Source organism: Coturnix japonica, chromosome 4 (assembly GCF_054131305.1).
Source record: "Coturnix japonica strain WE chromosome 4, WE-NBRP24, whole genome shotgun sequence".
NCBI classification, from domain to species: domain Eukaryota; kingdom Metazoa; phylum Chordata; class Aves; order Galliformes; family Phasianidae; genus Coturnix; species Coturnix japonica.
Window position 1 is genome coordinate 12,204,608 of NC_140666.1, and position 20,873 is coordinate 12,225,480.

Sequence of the window (20,873 nt, forward strand, 5' to 3'; positions counted from 1 at the left end):
TTCTGCTCTGACATCAGGGAGCACACAACAAAACTTTTTTCTTTACTTTTTACCAGAACTATTTACATGGAAACCAGGAGAGGACAAACAAATGTACCGAAGCCGCAGAGCACTCAGAGGAAGGTTATCAGAGGCAGAGGATGTTACTCAGACTCTGATTCTAACCACCAGCTCCCACCTGCCAGCTGCAGTCTGCATCACACTATAGTCCAACATCATGCTTCAGCAGTTGTCTGACTCCCCATGCAGGAAGCGTCTTCAGCATCCACATCACACAAGAACTCCGAAAGAGCTCCAAGTCCAGTGGTTTTACAGAGACTCCATTAAAACAAGAAGGAAGGGAAAAAAAAAACAAATGAAAAAGGATGAGCATCACATCGCGGTTGTGATTTACATCTTAGGAATCCTGCTGGGCCTCCTGTGCTGAACCTGAGCTGGTGACATACATGCTGGTAGTCTGTCCAGATGCCAAAGCAGCTGGAGCTCTGAGCAAGTGATGACCCACAGCAGCCAGCAGTACCTGCCACCACCATGCATCCATCCCAGCACATCTGGCCAGCAGCAAACAATGGCACGTCATCGTGCAAGGGAACAGCTGGCCAAGGGGTACAGCAACACTCTGGGCATGTAGAAGCTTTCAGCAGCCAGGGAAGGACAACCAGACAGAATCTTTGGATAAAGGGAAAATAAAGGCGCTGCTGGCAAGCGATGTCCTCAGCTGCGCTTGTATGCATGACGTATGCTGGGCGCAGACCCAGGCTCCTGCTGCAGCTGCCCCACGTAGGGGGACCCATGCAGGGAGCATCTGGGACAGTAAGATATTGTCAAGGGGCCTAAATACCACTGAAGTCATTTTCTGAAACAACAGAAGCCAGTCAAAATGCCAGATTTCCATTGCAATGTGGAATGTGCTACTGTTCCAAAGCAGAACAAAGGCAAAATATGTCAAAAAAGAAAAAAAAGAAAAAAAAAAAAAGAAGAAAAAGGCAAGCTGACATAGAGAGGCCAAAACATACGACTCCAACAAAAGTTCCATCAACTCATTTGAATTTCATCTTTCCTGTGGTATAATTAAATACGTAATCTGAAGCACACTTATAGACAAAAAGCCTCTCCAGAGCACAAGCTGACAATGTGACATCCTGAAATGGGCAAACAGGCTGTTTCTGCATTTCTCTGCTGCAAGAGCAGAGAGAGATGCTTCAATTTATTTCCAAAACAAAAAACCTGTCCAAAACCCCGGCATACTTCACTGCAGCTCAGTTCCAGCACAGAGGTATTTTCAAATCACAGCTTCCCATCAGAAAGCTTCCAACCTGCTCTAGGAGCATCATGGCAGCAGGTTAATTATTGGGGTCTGCTCCATTTAGCCCCAGGTAAGATATGCCTTATAACTCCAAGCTGGCGAGGCTGATGAATGTGGCTTTTGCAAATCCAAAAGCGCATGTCTGCAAGAAATCTTTTGCTATCGAGTAAACCCATCTGCACTCCACTTCAAGCCACAAAAGCCCTGGAGACCACAAAAGCTCAGGCTGGATGGTGACTGCAGAGCACAGGCCACCAACACCCAGCACATGGGAAGGAAGACATCTCCCCTCCAGCTCACAGCTCATTTATCTCCCGCATGAGGGGTCGTGGAGCTGGTGGGGTCTAAGGGGGAATCGACGGAGCCAGCGCTCAGATACACCTGGCTCAGTTCGTGTTACTGCTAGTATTGGCCCCAGCAAGGCTGGCAGATACATGCATACAGGTCACAGCTAATGCAGAGCAGTTGAAGAGAGCTTCTTCCTGACGAATGATGAATTCCCCTGTTTCTGACACACACGGAAAGCGAACAGAGCGGTGTTGACTCAGTAACCGATCGTGCCCTGGTAATACAGGAACTGACGAGTGATTTGCAGGTCAGACCCAAACGCAAGCTGTTTTTACTCACAATTGCAGCAAAGAAGGGTTGGGGAGAAGAGAGAAAGAAGAGAGAAATAAAAGAATTAACAACACAGAGTCCTGAGAGGTTTCTCTGGAGGAACATCCCTGTCTCTCTTTTCACTATCTTTTCAACAAGGGCTAAAAAAAAACCCACACAGATTGGAGAGAATCAACCACTAGCATCAGACCCCAGGATGTGTTCTTGACTCCATACAAGCTCCAGGTGCCCCTGCTTCATGATATCATAGAATCATTCATGTTGGAAAGGACCTCTTAAGACTGCAAGCCCAAACTGGGAGGCAGTACACAAGGTGTGGCTCCAATTCAAACCTTGCTGCTGCCTCCAGCCCAGTCCCCAGCACCATAGTGACATGCTCCAGAGCACCCCAGTTTGGGATCTCATGCCACACCAAGAAGGGCCACAAATCACAGCCTCATTTATTACATCCCTGTAATCACTCTTATCAGCTTACCTGCAGTAAGGCATTAGTAAAAGCCACTCATGAAAGGGGCACTCTCTCCTACGTGAAAAGTCAATCAACATGTTGTATTGTTATCGAGCTCACAGACAAACCTCTCTTTGTACAGCAACCAGCACAGATACGATGCCCTGGCTATCGGTGTAAGGTTATCTTGTCAGCCCATTAGCAAGAACCACCTGTTCTGCTTCTGTCTGAAATATCCCCTTACTGACATCCCTTAAAAAGAAATCCATTTAAACTATTTCGTCTTTCTTGGAAGAAAAATGGCACAAAAAAAAAAATAAAAAAAAATAAAGTTAGTACTGAGTTAGGAAGTGTGTTTCGCAGCTTCTGAAGAATTCATGCATTTTCAAGTCACAGAAAAACAGATTCATCATTCCTTACGGATAAATATGACTATCACCACTGCAACTGGGCAGATCTCTGCATACTTGAAATTGTTCAGATGCGTTCAGTCATGTAAAATGCTGCACTCAGTAACGCTTTAAAGATACATCAGCTCCCAAATTACACTGTTGAAAAGCGTCTCCTCAGTACACTGTTCACAGCTCCACGTCCCCCAATCACCATATACTGAGGCCAAGAACCAGCCTCGTCTGCCCTGATTTGAGATTCCAGAAGTATTTAGAACAACTTCTGCCCACACTGTGATTGCGACACACGTGTTTACGGTCAGGTGACTATCAGGGATTTAAATGCCCTCCACCGATCCTGCTTTAATAAACCTGCTATTCTATTCTTTGCTTTGGGTCAAAGTGGAAGCTGGCTCCTACAGATGCAAGATACAAACTGCTTGGTTTCATATACACCCACAACCACAACACTAAAAACGTTTGAGAGAATAAATCAAAATAAAATACAATTAAAAACCAGAAAAATAAGAGCATGGAATGAATATACCCAGTGGATTTACTTGCCAATTTCACAAACATTCTCGGCATACACATAACTTATCTCAAAGTGCATTCTTATTTGAAGAGATGAACCTCCTTCAGACCTCCCACTCCTTCAGAGGAACTCTCAGTATAGAAGTTGCAAGAAACCATTAAAATGTACACATTATGTGTACCGAGAGGCCTGGCAGACCCACATCACCACCAACAGCCAGCCAAAGAGTGCTAGAAACACCTCTGCTCTGAAAGCCTACGGGTAAAAAAATCACTGTTGCTGATTTCCATAGTGAGTTAATGAACTTGACACTCAATTACAGCATCAGACAACTGCTTCCCCCCTCTCTCCTCACTTGTATTTGGACAAGAACAGAACACCTGACTCCCAATCAAATATTAATTAAAAGGAGAAATTTCAACAAACATAAAAACTTAAAGCAAAGCTAAGCAATAATCAAGCTATTGCACTGTCTTAATGGGTACCGTTCCAGCACTTCCATTGGGATAATCCAGCTGACATTTAGCCTGGCCATTTTTTTCACCCTGGGGCAGGACGGATGCCTTGTAATGCAGCATCTCTGCAGATGGGGTATTCTGAAGTAAATCTGGTGTTTGAAAATGTCTTTTTCAGCAGACAGATAAACAACCAAAGGAACTGGCTGCCCAGGCATCAGGCAGAGCAGCATCAGCAGATACCTGCAGCTCGGATACGGGCACCCTGAAGGCATTTACAGAGAAACAAGCACTGCAATAAAGAATCTGAAGAGGTGATCTTGTAAATATTTTACATTTTGCTGGTCTGCCTCCAAGCAGTGAGAGAGAACCAGCAGACACAGAGTGTGAGAAACCAGGGTAATGAGAGGAACACGACCAAAGGAATTAGACAAGGTTTTCTGAAACAATTCTGCAAAGTGGATGCACCAGTGGTCAAGTCAGAAACCATTAAGAAGTTACGGATCTTGGAAAAGAGAGGGCTATGCTATGTCTGGGTTTCATTGTGGGCTGCAGACAAACCCCACAGAGGAGAAAGAGCAGAAAACAAGATGCACCCCGAGCACCAAGTCAGCAAACAGGGCTCCAGCTGCAAACTCCCTTGGCCCTTATAAGCAACGAATGAAGATGAGAAAGGCAACACCCAGTGCTGTGCAGCCGGAGCAGTCAGGCAGAAGAGCTGTTTTACACACACAAAGCACCAAGCCATCCTTATATATCTTTATTGCACACATCCATCCTTATACCTCTCATGGGATGAGGCCAACTTCCCTTCTCAGGATAAACTGTTTCTACTCAGCGCTGCCAAATCCATCTGTTCCCAAGACTACTTTTGTTACTGCCTAACACAGATACTTTGGAAGGGTAAATCTTCCCCCTGTCCCCTGACCCTGCTTGCTGGATCGCTTAAGATATTCCCGGGTGTTCCTCCAGACACTAAAAGGCACATTTCTACCCCAGTATCTCCACGATAGCCTACAGGCAGCTCAGGGCAACACCAGTTCCTACTACAGCTGCTCAGCAGAGGAGCATCTTCAGCACCTATGTTTCATTTTCAGGCTTACTGGCAGTCGGCTCAGCAGTTATAAGTGGCATCATGAGTGAGAATGCCAGAGGTGAGCTAATTAGTGGGTGGCTGTCTGGAGCAGCAGCTTCCCCAGGCTTTGCTTTGGGTACACAGTGTAGGATGACTGATCTCAGCAGTGTGAGGATGTTTGTAAGCACAGCTTTCTGGAATACATTCACACCGACTAATGATTTGGGGGGGAAAAATGCTATGATTTATTCACTGGCATGCTTTGCCATTGGTGTGGCGTAAATACACGCACACGTCTGGACACATCTCTATTTTTGGAGCTCTGTGCACAGGGTGCTGGGTCCACGGTTACTCCATTGACAAACAGGAAGCGCTCTTCACCGAGCTGGAAGGCTTTCAATCCTCCTCTTATTGTAAACATTATCTGCCTTCAAAATCCTTAATATGTTGCAGATGTGACAAACAATAAAAGACCTATCATAAAAAAAAATAAAGCTTGCCATCTCCGTGTTTCCCACTGGGGCACCATAATAATGAATTTATTAGCATACAGCACTCACCAACATATGTTTATAGTCGCTCACAAACTTTTGACTTGACAGTTTACAAGTATGTTTAAATCATTAGGTTAAGTTGAGTGTCCAGTTATTACAGGGTCATTATAAATAGGAAACAAAGGTAGCATTTTATACAACAGGCGATAAATCAAAACTGGGCTGTATTCAAGAGTGACTTTGTTTGAGGATTTTTTGCTTTCTTTTTTGTTTTTAGATCTCCACATTTCCCAAACCTTTGGAGACCCAAACTATGGAGCAGGAGAATCACAGAATCACAGAATTACCCGGGTTGGAAGAGACCTCAAGGATCATGTAGTTCCAACCCCCCTGCCTAGCAGGGCCACCAAACATACGCCTTTGAGAACCACATGACGGAATCATAAAGGCTGGAAAAGACCTCTAAGATCCCCAAGTCCAACCCCTACCCACCCCCACTATGCCTGTAACCACATCCCTCAATGTCACAGCTCCATGGTTCTGCAGCACATCTAGGGATGGTGACTCCACCACCTTCATGGGTCACTTCAACCACCAGCACAGACACAGCATCCCAAGGACCAACTTTTTGGGTGGTGCATCTTCTCATGCACAGACCTTGGGCATGGCCAACTCTGCTCCAATCTCCAGATAAACCCAGCACCCACTTGCACACAGCAAATACACTGTAAGTACTCAGTGGCAGCGCAATGTTAATGTGTCTCGTTAAGGCCTTGATCTTACACAGTGATCCCACTGCAAATGAGATTTTAAGGGTCAAGAAGCCATGGCATGCTGTCCAGACGTGGCCCACAGCCTCACTCTGCAGGACCACGTGCTTTTTGCTGTGTTGCCCTTGGATAACAAGAGGACATGTGCAGCAGAGCTGCCTGCCAAATCCATGTATAAGGCAGAGCCAGCGCTCAGCAAGGGAGTTCTCTGCTGCTATCACGGGGCCAGGGATATTTCCTCTTGAGCTGAATCAGACCACTAAGAAAACCAATCATTCAAATGCATTCCCTGACTGCAAACCTGAGGGTGAGCAGGGGAATGCATTTAAAGAGAATTTGCATGCTTGATCACTCTCTCTGCTAGGACACCTGCACTGCTGGCCATCCAGCCCTGCTGCCTTCATGCTGCCGCAGGGAACCTCAGCAACTCAATCCCAGCCACTCCCAGTCTCTGCGTCTCTATTACAGGGCAACCACCTCGGGAAGGAGGGAGACAAAGCCACGCCAAAAGCAGAAGTTCACTGCAAAAAGTATTTCCAGATTTCAAAGCCTGGCATCGTTTCAAGTCGGCATGCTAACCTAGAATTTAGAATTTGTGGAACTGGGGGGAGATGTGGAATGGTTTCTGGTCCCTTTTATTTTGTGTTACGTACATAAGATATGATGGAAAAAAAGATAATTGAAAAACACCCCTTTCAAAGTCAAAAAAGAAATGTTCTTAGAGTGTTGAAAGTATTTCCACATCATCAGCAACTTTTCCCAGGCTTGTTTCCAACATAAAACTTGAACAGTGTCACTGTCTATCCTGTACCAACCAAACACGATTCTGTCACTGTCAGATCAACTTTACCTTTCTACTCTAAGGGAGAACACATCAAAAATGAGTATCATAGCATACACAGCTGAGGAAGAACCAGAAAGTCTCTGTGGCCCAAACCATGACACAGTGTTGTCCACCAGGCCAGCCAGTGCCCAGAAGCTGCGCTGCCCAAACACAGCTCTCCCAACAGCCTGATAGGCTTAACCTGCCGGGACACAGTGCCCCAAGCCATGGCTGCTTTTCCACTGTGTTAATATTTACCCATTCTTAGCATAGTCAGCATCAAACACCCTCCAGCAGAGTAGCACAGGGAGGATAAGCCCTCTTTTCATGTAACATGTTCGCATACCGCAGTGACAAGAGAGGTCTAAATTGCCAGACAGGCAGGTTATCTGGGGATCAATACAGTGATTAAACCAGCCTACAGAGATAGAAAAAGGCAGAGAGGATTATACACACAGCTGATGATATTATGGGAAAGGCTGGAAGAGGAAATCAGAAACACATTAAAATAGCATGGAAGTGTGATGCAAAGATGGTGGAAAATGAAACACGTATCTCTGCACTCAGCTCAGGACAACATGGATCACCTGCGTTTCCTTAGCATACACTTTGATATTGAGTACTTGGATGAAAGAAAGGACATTTTATCCTTCTCTGAATGATACGTTTCTCTTTCAGACCTGGGTTGGCGAACTTAAAGAGCCTTTTCCTTCTCCAAACCAATATTTGAATATATGTATTTTATATACTTTACATAATGTGTCAATAATCTTTGATATGAAACGGGCATTTGATATTTCAGCTCTCACTTCATTAAGGATATTTTAATTATCCCAGGCCAATGGAAGGAAGTTTATAAACATCTGTGCTTCGTTTAAGAGCCCAAATTTCCCTCTTAAACTTCAAAGCTGTAAAGCTGATTTTATCCAGGTTCGGTTGTCTGGTCTCTCCAAGAGCACAGAGCTGAGACCAGCATTAATTGGGTCAAGCTTCCAGCCACAGCCCGCCAACCAGCAGACACCACACACCCACCATGGATGTGGTGGTCTCACTGGTGTGAGCAGGAGGGAGGATGGCAGTGGTTAGGGTGTCAGGAGAAGGCACCCACCCACCTTTCTGTAACTGCTCAAGTCACAACTGGACCTTCCCTTCCACCTCCAGCGGGTGACCAGAAAGAGGTGACCTTACTAATTACGTAGCCATGAAGCATCAGGACACCCACCCCTAGAATCTTCATCCCCATTACCTGCTAAGAACCGAAGCTGGTTCCTCACTCGCAGCTCTCCATCCCCAGAGCCTCTGCCACAGTCATCTTCATCATCACAGTCTCCACTCTCCTCTTCCTCCTCCTCTGGAGTTTTGCCTGCAGCTTTTCGGTGGGGCAAAGCCATCCCTTTGAGCAGCTGGAAAACAGCATGTATCACGGTTATTGAACAGCTCCCAACACCCTCCCTACTTCTTCATCTCCTGCTTGCAGGATTGAGTGACAAGGCTCCACAGAACCACAACAGTGGGCTAGGTTGGATATTTGGAATATTTCTTCTCAAAGAGTGGTGAGCCATTGGCATGGCTGTCCAGGGAGGTGGTGGAGACACTGTCCCTGGAGGTCTTCAAGGAATGTGCAGATGTGGCACTGAGTGACATGGTTAGTGGACACAGTGGTGGTGGGGTGGGTTGGACTTGGCGATCTTAGAGATCTTTTCCAACCTTAATGATTCTATATGACCCTGGTGCGTGCCTCATGCCAAAGCATCGAAGGGCTCCAGTTCATTCATGGGCAAACATAAAACCCCCACGGAACAAACAGGAGAAAGAAATAAAACCACCCTGAGAAACTCCATCCTTTGGTTTTTCTCTGGTAGGACACCTACCAACCAAAAAGCCCACAGGTCACAGAACACACTTCCAGAACTGAGTTAGATGAGTTCTGAGTGGGGGCAAAGCCCTGCAGGAAGTCAGACACAGAAGCAGTGGCACAGCTGAGCCCAGGCCAGTGATCAAGGGCAAGCTGAGCTCAGCCCCAGGCTTGGTTACTGCTGCGCCACTGTAAGTCTGCATGCTGCCAGATCAACATAAAGTGACCTGTTGGAAAGCACCATGGAGCTGCTCTCAGGGATTACTGCCCATCTGAGGGGTAGCATGAGGGACAAGAAATGACAGATCCCTCTGGCACCACTTTGGGAAACCAGGACAGCTCTGTATGCTGCAAATCCCACAGCAGAGATCCCTCATCCTGGCATCACCCTGCCTGGGGCAGGCAGCACAGTGATGGGAGCACCCAGAAGATGCTTACAGAAATGAGCATTCTAAAGTGGTGGATTAAGGCAGGATTTGACTTTACCTGGTAAAGCAGTGCAGTGAAAGAACCCATAATCCACATCAAGCATCTCCGACATTTCCAAGCAAAGCCAAAATCAGCAAAAAAACAGCTTCAGAGCTTTCAAGCCCTAACTGCTTCTGATAGGTTGCACATCACTGAGCAGGGGCTGGATACCTCCACTGAAGGTCAGGGGTGCTCTAAGCCACGGGTGGAAGCTCTCAGCACCATCGTGCAGTGCGTGCAGAATTAGACACATCTTTAAGATATTGCCTTCCTCTTCCCACTGACTTTCCTGATTTTGCTCTTGCTGAAAGAACCCAGTGATTTCATCACCAACCCAGCTTCCCTTTGAAAAAGCGTGAGTCAGACCATTAATATACACTGAAAATTTCTATCGCTACCACTACGCTGTTAAAAGCCTCTCAAGTTTAATCTCTGCATTAAAAAAAATAATAATAATAGAGAAAAAGGATAAGTAACAGAGAAGATATTGCAAAATGGGAGCCTTCTGCTTACTTCAGGACTTTAGTTGGTTCCAGCTATTGCAGCAATATGCGTGCCTTTCAAGGCATTTTTTAATATCTGGAATCTAGGTTATATTTTTAAACTATTAAGCAAGTCTTAGAAAACAGTTCCTAAAATATTTAGCTGCTGAAGTTTATACAGCCTTGGAGGAATGCTTTCAGCATCTGGCTCTCTGTCCACAGCAGTGTCCACATACCTTATTGTTTATATTAGAGCAGCATAGTGTAATGAAAAACAAATGGCTCCAAGTGAGACCGCTCCAGCTCCCTGCTGCACCCTGTGGGGAGCAGCACCATGACACAGCTCTGCTGCACGGGTCCACATTGAGCATCACCCATGGGTGACAAAGGGACGTGGCAAGGATGAGGGTTTTTCCTTATATATGTTTCCCCAAAGGTGACGTGTAGCCTTGCACACCTGAATCAGAGAGCACGGCCCCTCAGCAGTGCTAGCCGGTGAAGTGCAGCTTCAGAGATGCATTTTCTTGGCGCATCCAAGCTCAGATTGCCCAAGCTCTCAAATCCAGAGCCTTATTTTATTTAGAAGCTCACAGGCCTTTCCCAGAACACAGCGTGACCATGAGGAGAAAAAAGTGATATCCATACATACACCAGTACAGAGCTGGGCATAGTGTGGGGCAGACCTCACGCAAACCAAACACGGCGGCTGCTCAGCCCTTATCACTCTTTGCATTTCTCCCCTCCAAAGTCAGCCCACAGTGCTTAGGAAATGTTTGTAGACGTAAAACTCAGAGGCACAGCGTGCACTTGCACTTGCTGCATGTAGACCTGCTGGTTCTCACGCTGAGGGACCAAGGAGCACTGTGGCTCATTCAGACACATGCCAAGAACAGACAACATCCATCGAGTCCTGCAATGCTGTAAACAAAGACTTCAGTAACAAATAAGCACACCATAAATACAGACTTTATCAACCACACACCTAACAGCACAGCTCAGATCACAACGTATCAGCTGAAAAATACAGTGAGAGTGCCCCACACAACTTAGGACTCACTGCCCCAGTGAGTCCTGAGTACCACCACTGCAGGATGCTCCCATTGTACCTGAAGCATGAAGCACACCAGCAGGAACCTCACTGTGCACCTCAGCAGCATAAATTCCATTACCCATAACAGAGGCATAAGGAGCTTTCTGGCAGAGAGAATAAAGTTTTGGGATATTTTCAGATTTAATAAGCTCACAGGGGTGGGAAAATATTAGAATTTTTCAGTTGTTTTCATACATTAAAATCACTCTTTCTCATATTTCTATTTCTTTTCTTGGCATGCTATAAATTAGCAGCTGAATTTCTCAGCCTTGGTAGCCACAATGAAATGGGAACTTCCCAAGAAACAACACATGGGCCTCAGTGTAGCCAAGCACAATCTGACCAGTGTCTGATGGGCACAGTGATGCACGCGAGAATCAGGATAGCCTCAGCCCTGCAAACCTACTTGGGCATCATCTCACCCATACAGCAAGATATTGAACTGAGGGACATGGTTTAGTAGGAAATGTTGATGATGGGTAGACAGTTAGACTGGATGATCTTGGAGGTCTTTTCCAACTTTGGTGATTCTGTGATTCAAGGGTCACTGACATAGTGTGAAGCACAATAAAGTCCTATCAGGAGAGCAGGACCAGCAGTATCGCCCATCAGGTCCTTCCCTGATAGCACAGACAGGAAACCTAGTGGGTGGGAATCTCAAAGTACAATCTTGGGCATTTATATAGAGAGCGCTGCTGGGTGCCATGGCTTCAGCTGGCACAAAATCATGGCCACACTGAACCATTGCACAGCCACCCAGCACGGTCTGTGTGCTTTATGAAGTTATATTCGGATCACTGAACATAGCTTCTCCATCCTTAAATAGCAAACAGAGATGACTGCTACCCTAACATTACAGTTAATTCATGTCTTGTGGTGTACAGACTATGGTAAGAGACAGGAAAATACATAGTCTGGTGATCGCTAAAGTAGTACGTAATAGCGAGATAGCTTCAACTTAATCACAATTACCCAGCTGCAAGAGTTTACAATCATATCTGCTCTTCTCTGCTAAACCATAATGGCAAAAATACACTGTAATGTACCCAATGTAAACCAGAGTGCTAATTGTGGGAGCCCGTGTGTATGCACACGTCTCAGAGGTGTCTGTGGGGCACCCATCTCCCATCTGCACTGTAACCATGGGAAGAAGCATATGGGCCACATCCTATGCTCCCAACTACAAGATCCACCAGCTCAAACACGTGCTGGATTTGTGTCCAAAAATCATTGCTCTCACATCCTACCCTAACCCCAGACACGTGGACACTGGCACAAATATTTGTTCCTCAGTTTGTCCTGTGATCTCCCCCCCCCCGCCCCCTAAAAAAAAAAAACAACAAGCAAGATCAGAAGAGCGTGCCGAGCATTTCTGCAAGGAAAGCTCCCCAGGGTGTCCCAGCGTGATTTATACCATTATTCATAACCACGCAGTGACCAGACACAAACAGATGCAGCAACGTGGGGTAATGACTCAGCTGGAGTTGGACGGGCGACAGTATGTTGAAATCTTTATAACTCCTCGTGCTTAACAACCACTTCACTCAGAGCTCCCCATCCCAGCAGCCCCCTGAGCCACCTGGCCTTGTTTTTCCACTTTCAACCTAAACAAGGAAGGCTGCAACGTACTTTTTATCATTAATCTCCCGTCTCCAAAAAGAAATCAACGTTGTGTTCTTTGGACTGCAGTTCAACAGTCGTTTTCTCATCTTGGAAACTATGCTCGCAGTATTGCAAATATCAATTTGAGCAATACCAGAATTGTGTCCACAAATTCAGATGAAATATCGGCCATGAGATACAAGCACTGTGCTCCTTTAGGGCAGAAATCATCCCTTTCAACAGACTTCAAAAATATGTAAAAGCAAAGAGAACAGCCAAACTGATTATTAAGGGGAATAGAAGACTTTTAGAAAAACATTTAATTCCTTCGTGAGTTTAGGGGAGAAGTCTGATTGATATTTGTAATCTTTCGGTGGACAGAGCTGTCATTTAATTTAGCTTGCATGACTGAAAGAATTTAATAAAAGTGTTCCACTGAGTTTTGCTGAAATTCTTTGCGTGTTTGTAGTAAGCCTCTGGAATATGATCAAACCTAAGAAGCTGGAGAGGATGGAGACTGATCTTGCAGCTAAAATAATATTCAGAATTGCAATATACATTTAGAAATCAAGCATTCACATCCAAAGACCTTCACAGCAGAAACTCTCTGGGCGCTGAGCCACACAACGCTTCACGTCATGAACCAAACCAGCATGGCCAACCAACCTCTTGTTCTGCTAGGCACCTCGCAGACGCTCAGCTCAAGAGCTGTGAGCAGAACATTGGATGCCATCCTAATGGAGGTTTGGTAAGGAGCTTGGAGGAGCAAAGCTGTTCATTCTCCTCACTTTCAGATACCCAACACAAAGGCCACCACACGTTCCACCCAACTCTTACAAGTCCCAGCAGGTCAGGTTTTTCTATTTTAAATTCCAGCCTGCTGAAAACATTGTCTAAGGGGAGAAAAATAGATCTTGTAGCCAATCCTGACCTTTAAATTCGCAACACTGACTAATTTATGGGTGGCTTTTAAATCAGGGCAGCATCATGGGAAACGTGCAGATTTTCACACGATACTGTTCCCTGTTAACAGCTCATTACAATGTACAGAAGTATATTCCCATTATGAAATACAGCTGGAGTTGTTTTGCTTACGAAGGTCATTATCTGATCACCAGCGAGAACCAACGCAAGGAACCCATTTTAAAAGCCTGAAGTTGAGGACTATTTGAAAACTCATGTGTTTTGAGTTTTGTGGCCTGATCATACACAAGCATGCAACAAGGAGAATCAATTCTCTCCACTTCCTTTGCTTATTAGCCCTAGAAATAGCACGGAAAAAATTATCTTTTATTAGCGAATACTTCTCTTATTATTTAACCAACCCTCACCATGGAATTCAATGATGCCCTCCTCGCCACCTTCCCATTTCCCATCTCCATTCCTTTTCATCTTCTCTGTGGGCAGAAGGCCTTGGCGACACAGAAGCAAGCACAAGCCAGAACTCAATACAGCATCACCAGCATCAATTTTACTTGCTTCTTTCTGAGCTCTGAAGAGCTTTTTCCATCTTGGGCAGCAACAAAATGCAACACACATTACGGAGATACCCAGTGTTCCCTGGCACAGAGTACCAAATGCCATTACAAATAAGGGAATTTAAAACCTTAAAAATACATGTGAACAGCAGGGTCTGTCTTGTAAGAGTGAGTGCACGTGTGCATGCACAGATACCACCGCCCTGCTGACTGCATCAGCCCCAGACAGAAGGGTCCATTGTGGCCCATCTTAGCCATGCAGACGTGGCAGAGGAGAAACCTGCTCCTAATTGTACTCCTGTTTCAAGCTCAGCACAAGGAGCAATTGCTAATCAAACATTAATAATGGGGAAGCAGGCTTTGGACCTGGAAAAGTCATTTTCAGTGCTTAGAAAAACAATGAGTTGGGCACGTCAGCTGTTTTATCAGCTGCCCAGAAAGCAAATTCTGCACGTCCCCACACTGCCTGCTTCAAACCATTTCGTATTTGTACACTGCTGAAGCTATAGTCAGCAGACCAAGCCCCAGGCAGCGTAACAGGGAAAGGAGGGCTCATTCTACATCACGCTCTTTGACCGAAAACAAGAAGTGTTTTACTTTATTTCCCTCAAAATGCTGTTTCCTGGAATAGGAGGAAACCTCTGCTGCGCCCACCTTGTGCCACTGGCATAGCAGAGCCCCCTGTACTGCTGTGCAGACTCCAAGGAGATGCTCTCAGCTGCCATAAAGCAGTTTTTCTGGTTACTCTTGATAGCCTGAAAATGCCAGTGACAGAAGTGAGTTACTGGCCAAAGGGTGGCCCTATGTTATGGATCATCAGCTTAACTCCAGATTAGCTATCAAATCTGACAACATCCCTATGGGTAAAGCAAGACAGATAAAGACCCCTAAATGTTGGCAGTAATTTAAATGAGTCCACACTGGACAGTAAATCTCTGTCGGCAGCAGAAATAGCTGCCAAGCCACTATGAATCGCTGCAGTTTGGTGACTGCTGGCTTATGTCTGGGGTAGGATGTGCCTGTGGACGTGGAGGTTAAACCCTACTGGCACCAGGATGGGCAGAGGGACTGCTTTCCCTAGTACAGAAAGTATTACTTCCCCAACCCAAACAAATGCTCATCCATCACAGGGCATGAGGGAAAAAGATTACTTGGGCTTTACGATCAGCTCATTCACCTTGTAGGCAGTTCCTTCCCCTTCCACCTCACAGCTATTTATGGCATCAGTAGGAAGGAGCAGAACAGTGCAGGGCTGAGCAGGGTCCATCCCTGCCCAGTCCTGTGGCCACATCAGGGCCAGTGCTGCAGATGCTGCTCTTTTGGAGATGAGGAGCAGCTCCTTCTCCTTTGCATTTCATTGCACATTACCACTGGTACTTCATCATCCTTTCCTACACACCTCTGCCCGCTTCCATTAAACAGAGGTCTCCTTCAGACTCCAAAATCAATCATTAACTCCAACACACTGTTGCATTAGGGAGGTAATGTTTCATCACCTTCCAGGAGTCTGTCTGGATCTTTTCCTGCCAGGATCGGGCTCCTACAAGCTACCAAGTCTCTAAAGCTAAAGTAGAAACACAACTTTTTGTGCAAAAGTTCCACTGCAGCTGCTCTGAACTTTTTCTGGCTGACCTGCACCATTTCCTCAGTTTCTGCCACAGGACATATAACTGCTGGAGATTTGGCATCACTTAAGCCAAAGCACCTCATGCCCCATTGCAGGTATGGTGAGAGCTTCTGGTGCTCAACACAGGAGCCAGTTGTGCCATTTGCCTTTCCATCTCCTTCTCCTCTGCTCAGCATCACTAGACAGAAGGACATGGACCCATTTCTCTCCGTGCCAAGCAGCCACCCCTCAGGGGGTTGGCAGCTGAGCAAAGGAGAGGTGTGGGAACCTACACAGGCCAGGACCTATTACTGTTAGCCATATTTTCCATATTTTGTTTGGTTGTGTTTGAGCATAGCCCTGCTGTGCCATCCAAAAGGCATCCAGGAAAGCATAAAGCACACATCACCAGAAGATAAAACACCAGACAGCAAGCAGCAACAAGGAGCTGCACTTGACAATCCTTATGGGTCCTTTCCAACTTGGGATATTTATGATACCAGAAGAATGGTAGCATCCAGAGACTGATTCTAAAGGCAGGAGCACAAGGAACAAGAGAACAAGTAGAGATGGAGCTACCAACCACCTCATCCCCATCCTCCCATTCCAGTGCCAAGGCAGAGATGGACAAAGGGAAAGTGCCCTCAGCCAGTGGGTGTTTGGGTCAGGATGCTATATTCAGTTTAAGGGATGGGTACTAAAAACACAAGGCAGATGCACATGCCTAGCTTAGGAGCATGGTACTTTTGCCTCTCGACCATGCACACATCACGGCTTCAGTGCAACGTAATCCCACACCACAGCACACGGAAGGACAGACAGGTGCTGTACCACCAACACACTCTAAGCCCCATTAGTAATATTTTTGGAGGGGTCTCCACCACCCTCTCCCACCCCTGGTCCAACCCACAGTGACACAGCTGGGAGATTTCCTTTTGGCTCAGGCTCCAGCACATATAGCCACTCGCCAGCTGTCAGCAATGTCTGTCGGGGCTGCCTGTGAGCAAACAGGTAGGAATTGGTGAGCCTGGAGCTGTGCCGGAAGGAGTTATCCCCCCCTGTTTTCATTCTGCCACTCTGCAAATAAACCTCTTTCCCAGCAGCATCCCCTTCTCCCTAGGAGCTCCCAGCAGAGAGGGACTCCCCAGATCTCATATTTCTGTACATAGCACTGACCTGCTGCCAGAGCATGCACCCCTAACCCCACAGTGCCACCCTGAGGGTGCTGCTGCCCACAAGGCATTGCTCTCTTTAGCCTCACTTTCACACTTGTTTTGTCCCAAAGGCCAGAAAATAATTTCAGATAGTCCACTGTTAGTCCCACAGAGCTTTACAACCACCCAATGTGGCAGTCACCTACTGCCTGATGAGACAACCCCAATGCAAGGTTAATTACAGAGCTGTTGATCTCAGCAGAGATTTAATCCCTGCAGCAGGAGGAAAACTTCATAGCAAACATCCCTGATCTCATCAGCAATGGAAGAGAGAGCAGCCAGCCTGCCCACCCGAGGGTACACGGGGGCAGGTGGTGCCTGGCTGAGCACCTGGGAGCTGTGGGCTCCCTCCAGCAGCACCATTCCATCCCCCAGCCCCTCGTGGAGGCAGAACAGGGACACAATGCTGGCAGTGCTGAGGAAGGCACCCAGCTGGAACGGGGAGCCCGGGGCCCCCAGCACCACTGCCACAAGTATTTATGTACTTCACATTAAACAGGCACTCAACTGAGACAAACCAGACCAAAAGTAATCCCGGGAATGGGGTCTTTCCAGCCTCCTTGGTCCCTAATTAATGGCTGATGGCTGGGCTGGCTTCTGGGCAAGGTCATCGCTCTCCTTTGCACTCAGAACATGGCTGCTGCTTGCTGAGAGTCAGAGGAGAAAATCTAATTTTGAGGACACAACTTTTCAAGCATTAAGAGTGCCTCCTAGGACAGGCCTATGAATAAGATGAGGTCCAACATGAACACTGTTGAAACATCAGGGTGCAAATCATCACCATTATTTTCTATCAAAAACATAACCCTCAAGGCTCAGCATCTAGGGAGATGCCTTGGGGTGCTTCTTCCCCCACCAAACACACAGCCACCAGCTGTCACAGCTCACCAGCTAAATTAGGCTCAACTCTGGTCACTTTATATCCTCCCCCAGAGAGACCCGACACTGGCAGAGGAAGCCCTGATACTCACCTCCCCAGATCTCACCCTCCACATTTAGGAGTGATGCGCTGCCCAAAAAGGTCAACTGGCTCCTTCCACGCTCACAGGCAGGAGGCACTCTATGGGTCCTGCCAAGAATACAAAGTCATTTCCTGCCCATCGTGACAGCCCTTGGTTACAGGACACCCACCTGCAGCCAGCTGTCCCCAGTTCCTCCCACTGACAGCGCTCCACCAGGCAGCATCTCCTTACACGTGTCCCCAGGAAGAACAGCCAGGCACATTTTCTTCCGTTTAATATAGTTCCCTCACAATACAACCAGCCAAGGCCATAAGCAATAAATATCACTGCAATCCAACCTCCTGTGTTTGCTCTTGAGTTTTATGTGCTGCAAAGGCCATCCTTTGTAGCGCACGGTACAACAGCAAGAGCACTAAAATATCACCTGGCCTTTGCAGTTAGTTACGTGTCAAAAGCAAGCTAAGAAGTTTAACGAGCATCAGCGTTAACTGACAGAGCCCTCTTGAGAATGAGGGTTAGTTACAGGTGTAGTGACACACACAGGTTACAGCAGCCCCATTGAGGAGGGGAGCACAGTGCCAGCACCAGGCCTGCCTAATTACCAGCAGCTGCTTCATCAGCAGGTGCAACAAAAGGAGCAAGATGACAAATTATTCATCCCTTAAAGCATATAAAGTATCGTTCGCTTTCTGACAGTGGCATGGTTGGCTCTCAGGGCTGTGCAGAAACCAGTTGCTCCATGGACATGGGGCAGAGCACAGGGAGAGCTCCTGGGAGAGAGAAAGTTGTGCTACATGACACATGCACAGCCCAGGGCAGCTCCCAGCAAAGCCTCCTGAAGGCTGGGGCAGGAGGACAGCAGGACAATGCTGCCCCACAGCAGATCCAACATTGCTGCTCTTGTTGCTGTAAAGTTGTGCACCATCAAGTTGGAATTAAAAGCACTGTTTTTGTTAGCAAGTCTTTTTCTAAAAAACAAAAGTGATCAGATTTGCTCTGTGGCCAAGGAGACCAGGGGTGAACAGTCTGAACTTCCACACCTGCTCACGAAGATGAAAATTAACTCCCATGACTTCAGTCTGGACCACATTTTAAACTCTTGCTGTTAAGCCAAATTTTGGGGAGAAATGCCCCCAAATAAGAGCCGTACCAGAGAAGCCTTTTGGCAGAACCAGGGATGCTGCTGTCCCATGCATAGGGCACAGGGAAGACACCCACCTTGGACCCACCTACTGATCCTACTTCTCAGCCTGAGCCACAGCACATGGTGGTACTCGATACAGTTAACGAGGCACACGATAACATTAATTGAGCATTAATTTCTTATCAACAGATCCACTGCATCTTGCTGCACAATGATTCCTCCAGGTTTGTTTCCTCCACAACAGGATAAACCCCGGTGCTGGTACAGGATATCTGGTGTTTGTATTACAGCACTGCTGTGTATCAGCTGCTTGTTTTGGACACAAAAGAAAATAAATCCCTTCTCAAAGGTATGTTTTTCCCAGCTGATTTCCACCGCATTGTTCAGAGGACACACACCAGGCACCTGCCTCCTCACACGGTCCCCCCGGGGCTGGAGCCACAAGGGCAAAGCTGAATCCCTCTCCTTGCATAAGACTGCAGCAACCAGGGAATTTCGGGGAAGGAGAGCAATAAAATGCTATTTACGTTACGTAAACAGTCTGAACAACAAAGTGGTGTGGAAGCAACCCAAAACCCTGACCAAAGCTCAGCCACCTCAGCTTCCTGGTCCTGCTGAGAAAAGCCAGGAGCAGAGTGTCACTGCACGGGAAGGGTTGGCTGCTCCTGGTCACTGCCAAGCTGCACAGTCATCTGACACTGGTAAGAGGTGGAACACTATTAATGACCACTGGATAGGAAAGTGGCACTAACAAAAAGAAGGTACAGCTGAGGCTTTCTTTTTTCAGATATTTCCTCCAAAAATTGGTTCCCTGCATAGTGACGGGATTTCTGCCACCACCTCTGATAAAAGCAACGGGTCAGTGGCAGCCAGGAGATGCTCAGCACCACCAGGTCCCAGCGTCACCAAGCACTGCCAGAAACACAGCTATTTACCTCCCTTTCCTTACTTAAAACGGGAAATACCTTGCATTCCTCAGCGTATTTAACTGCCACAAGAAGTAAAAGCGTGGTGCTCAACAGTGTACTCGTTACGCTTCTCCATCTCATGCAAGACCACATGCAAAACCGGCAAGGAACTCCAGCAGACGCAGCCCAGATTACATGTTAGCCAGTCGCCATCTGTTTAAAACCACCCGCACAAACACACCGAGCTCAATTAATCTCAGGCTGTTAAGGAAAACCCACTGAGGGTGACCTGCGGGTACAGCGTTCCCACAACCACGCCGATAACGCGGGGATGTTTGCAGATACGCCCCTGACATGTGATAGCTGGCGTGCTGAAAGCAAGGAAGGGAAGAATGGTTTTGGATTTAAAACGCCACCAAACAATAAGATACGTTCCAATTTAATTATGTTCTGCTCCCAGAGGGTCACCCTTCCCCTGATTTACAAAATCCTCTACTTGCTGCTTCCAAAGAGAGCATTTACAGCGGTGCGTTAACAAGAGTGGAGGCACAGCTCGAGAGGACAGCGCTTTTGCTCCTTAAATACCAGGCCTAGACTTGGTGGAGCTTTGCAGTATTTTGTGCAGTAAAGGAGGAATTAGCTGATCCACTCCAAAATGCGTTTATCATTAAAATAAAAATCTTCTGTCGTCTTGTTTAATGGCCTCAGTAAAAAATAATTGCAACGTCTGGTTGCTTTCAACAACATGTGGTTTTAATATTTTAATTGTTACAAACTGTTTAATAATGTTGAACAAAAGGCGTGTCCAAGCAATTATTGTGTTTATTAACTTTTCTTTTGAGGACTTGATAAATTATATTACACATATACTTCAGATATCGTAGCGTTAACTTTTTTAGTTTAAAAGTGGAAAATTAGCCTAAAGTGACTTGTTTTTGGTGCAGGTTAAATGGTGTGTTTTCAAGAGACAAGCACCGTGCATCACTTCATTCAGCAATATGGGAGCTTGTGCATTCTTCTAATCATTACACTGCCTCATCTGGCCAGGGAATTGAAAGAGGGTGGGAGCAATGAAGCTCACTGAGCCTGGCAGGACACAGAGAGCCATGATTCAGCCAAATGTGAAGGAGAAATACAGCCTCAAAAGCTCA

The 20,873-nt window shown here is 46.6% G+C and overlaps 1 protein-coding gene across 1 annotated transcript in view; it reads right to left on the reverse strand.

Annotated features, from left to right (window-relative positions):
- GPC3 (glypican 3) overlaps window positions 1–20,873 on the reverse strand; it is a 110,817-nt gene that overhangs the window by 13,937 nt on the left and 76,007 nt on the right. Inside the window, exon 7 of the mRNA XM_015860426.3 lies at window positions 8,160–8,316. Coding sequence (XP_015715912.1) covers window positions 8,160–8,316 — 157 coding nt within the window. The remainder of the gene's footprint in view (window positions 1–8,159; window positions 8,317–20,873) is intronic.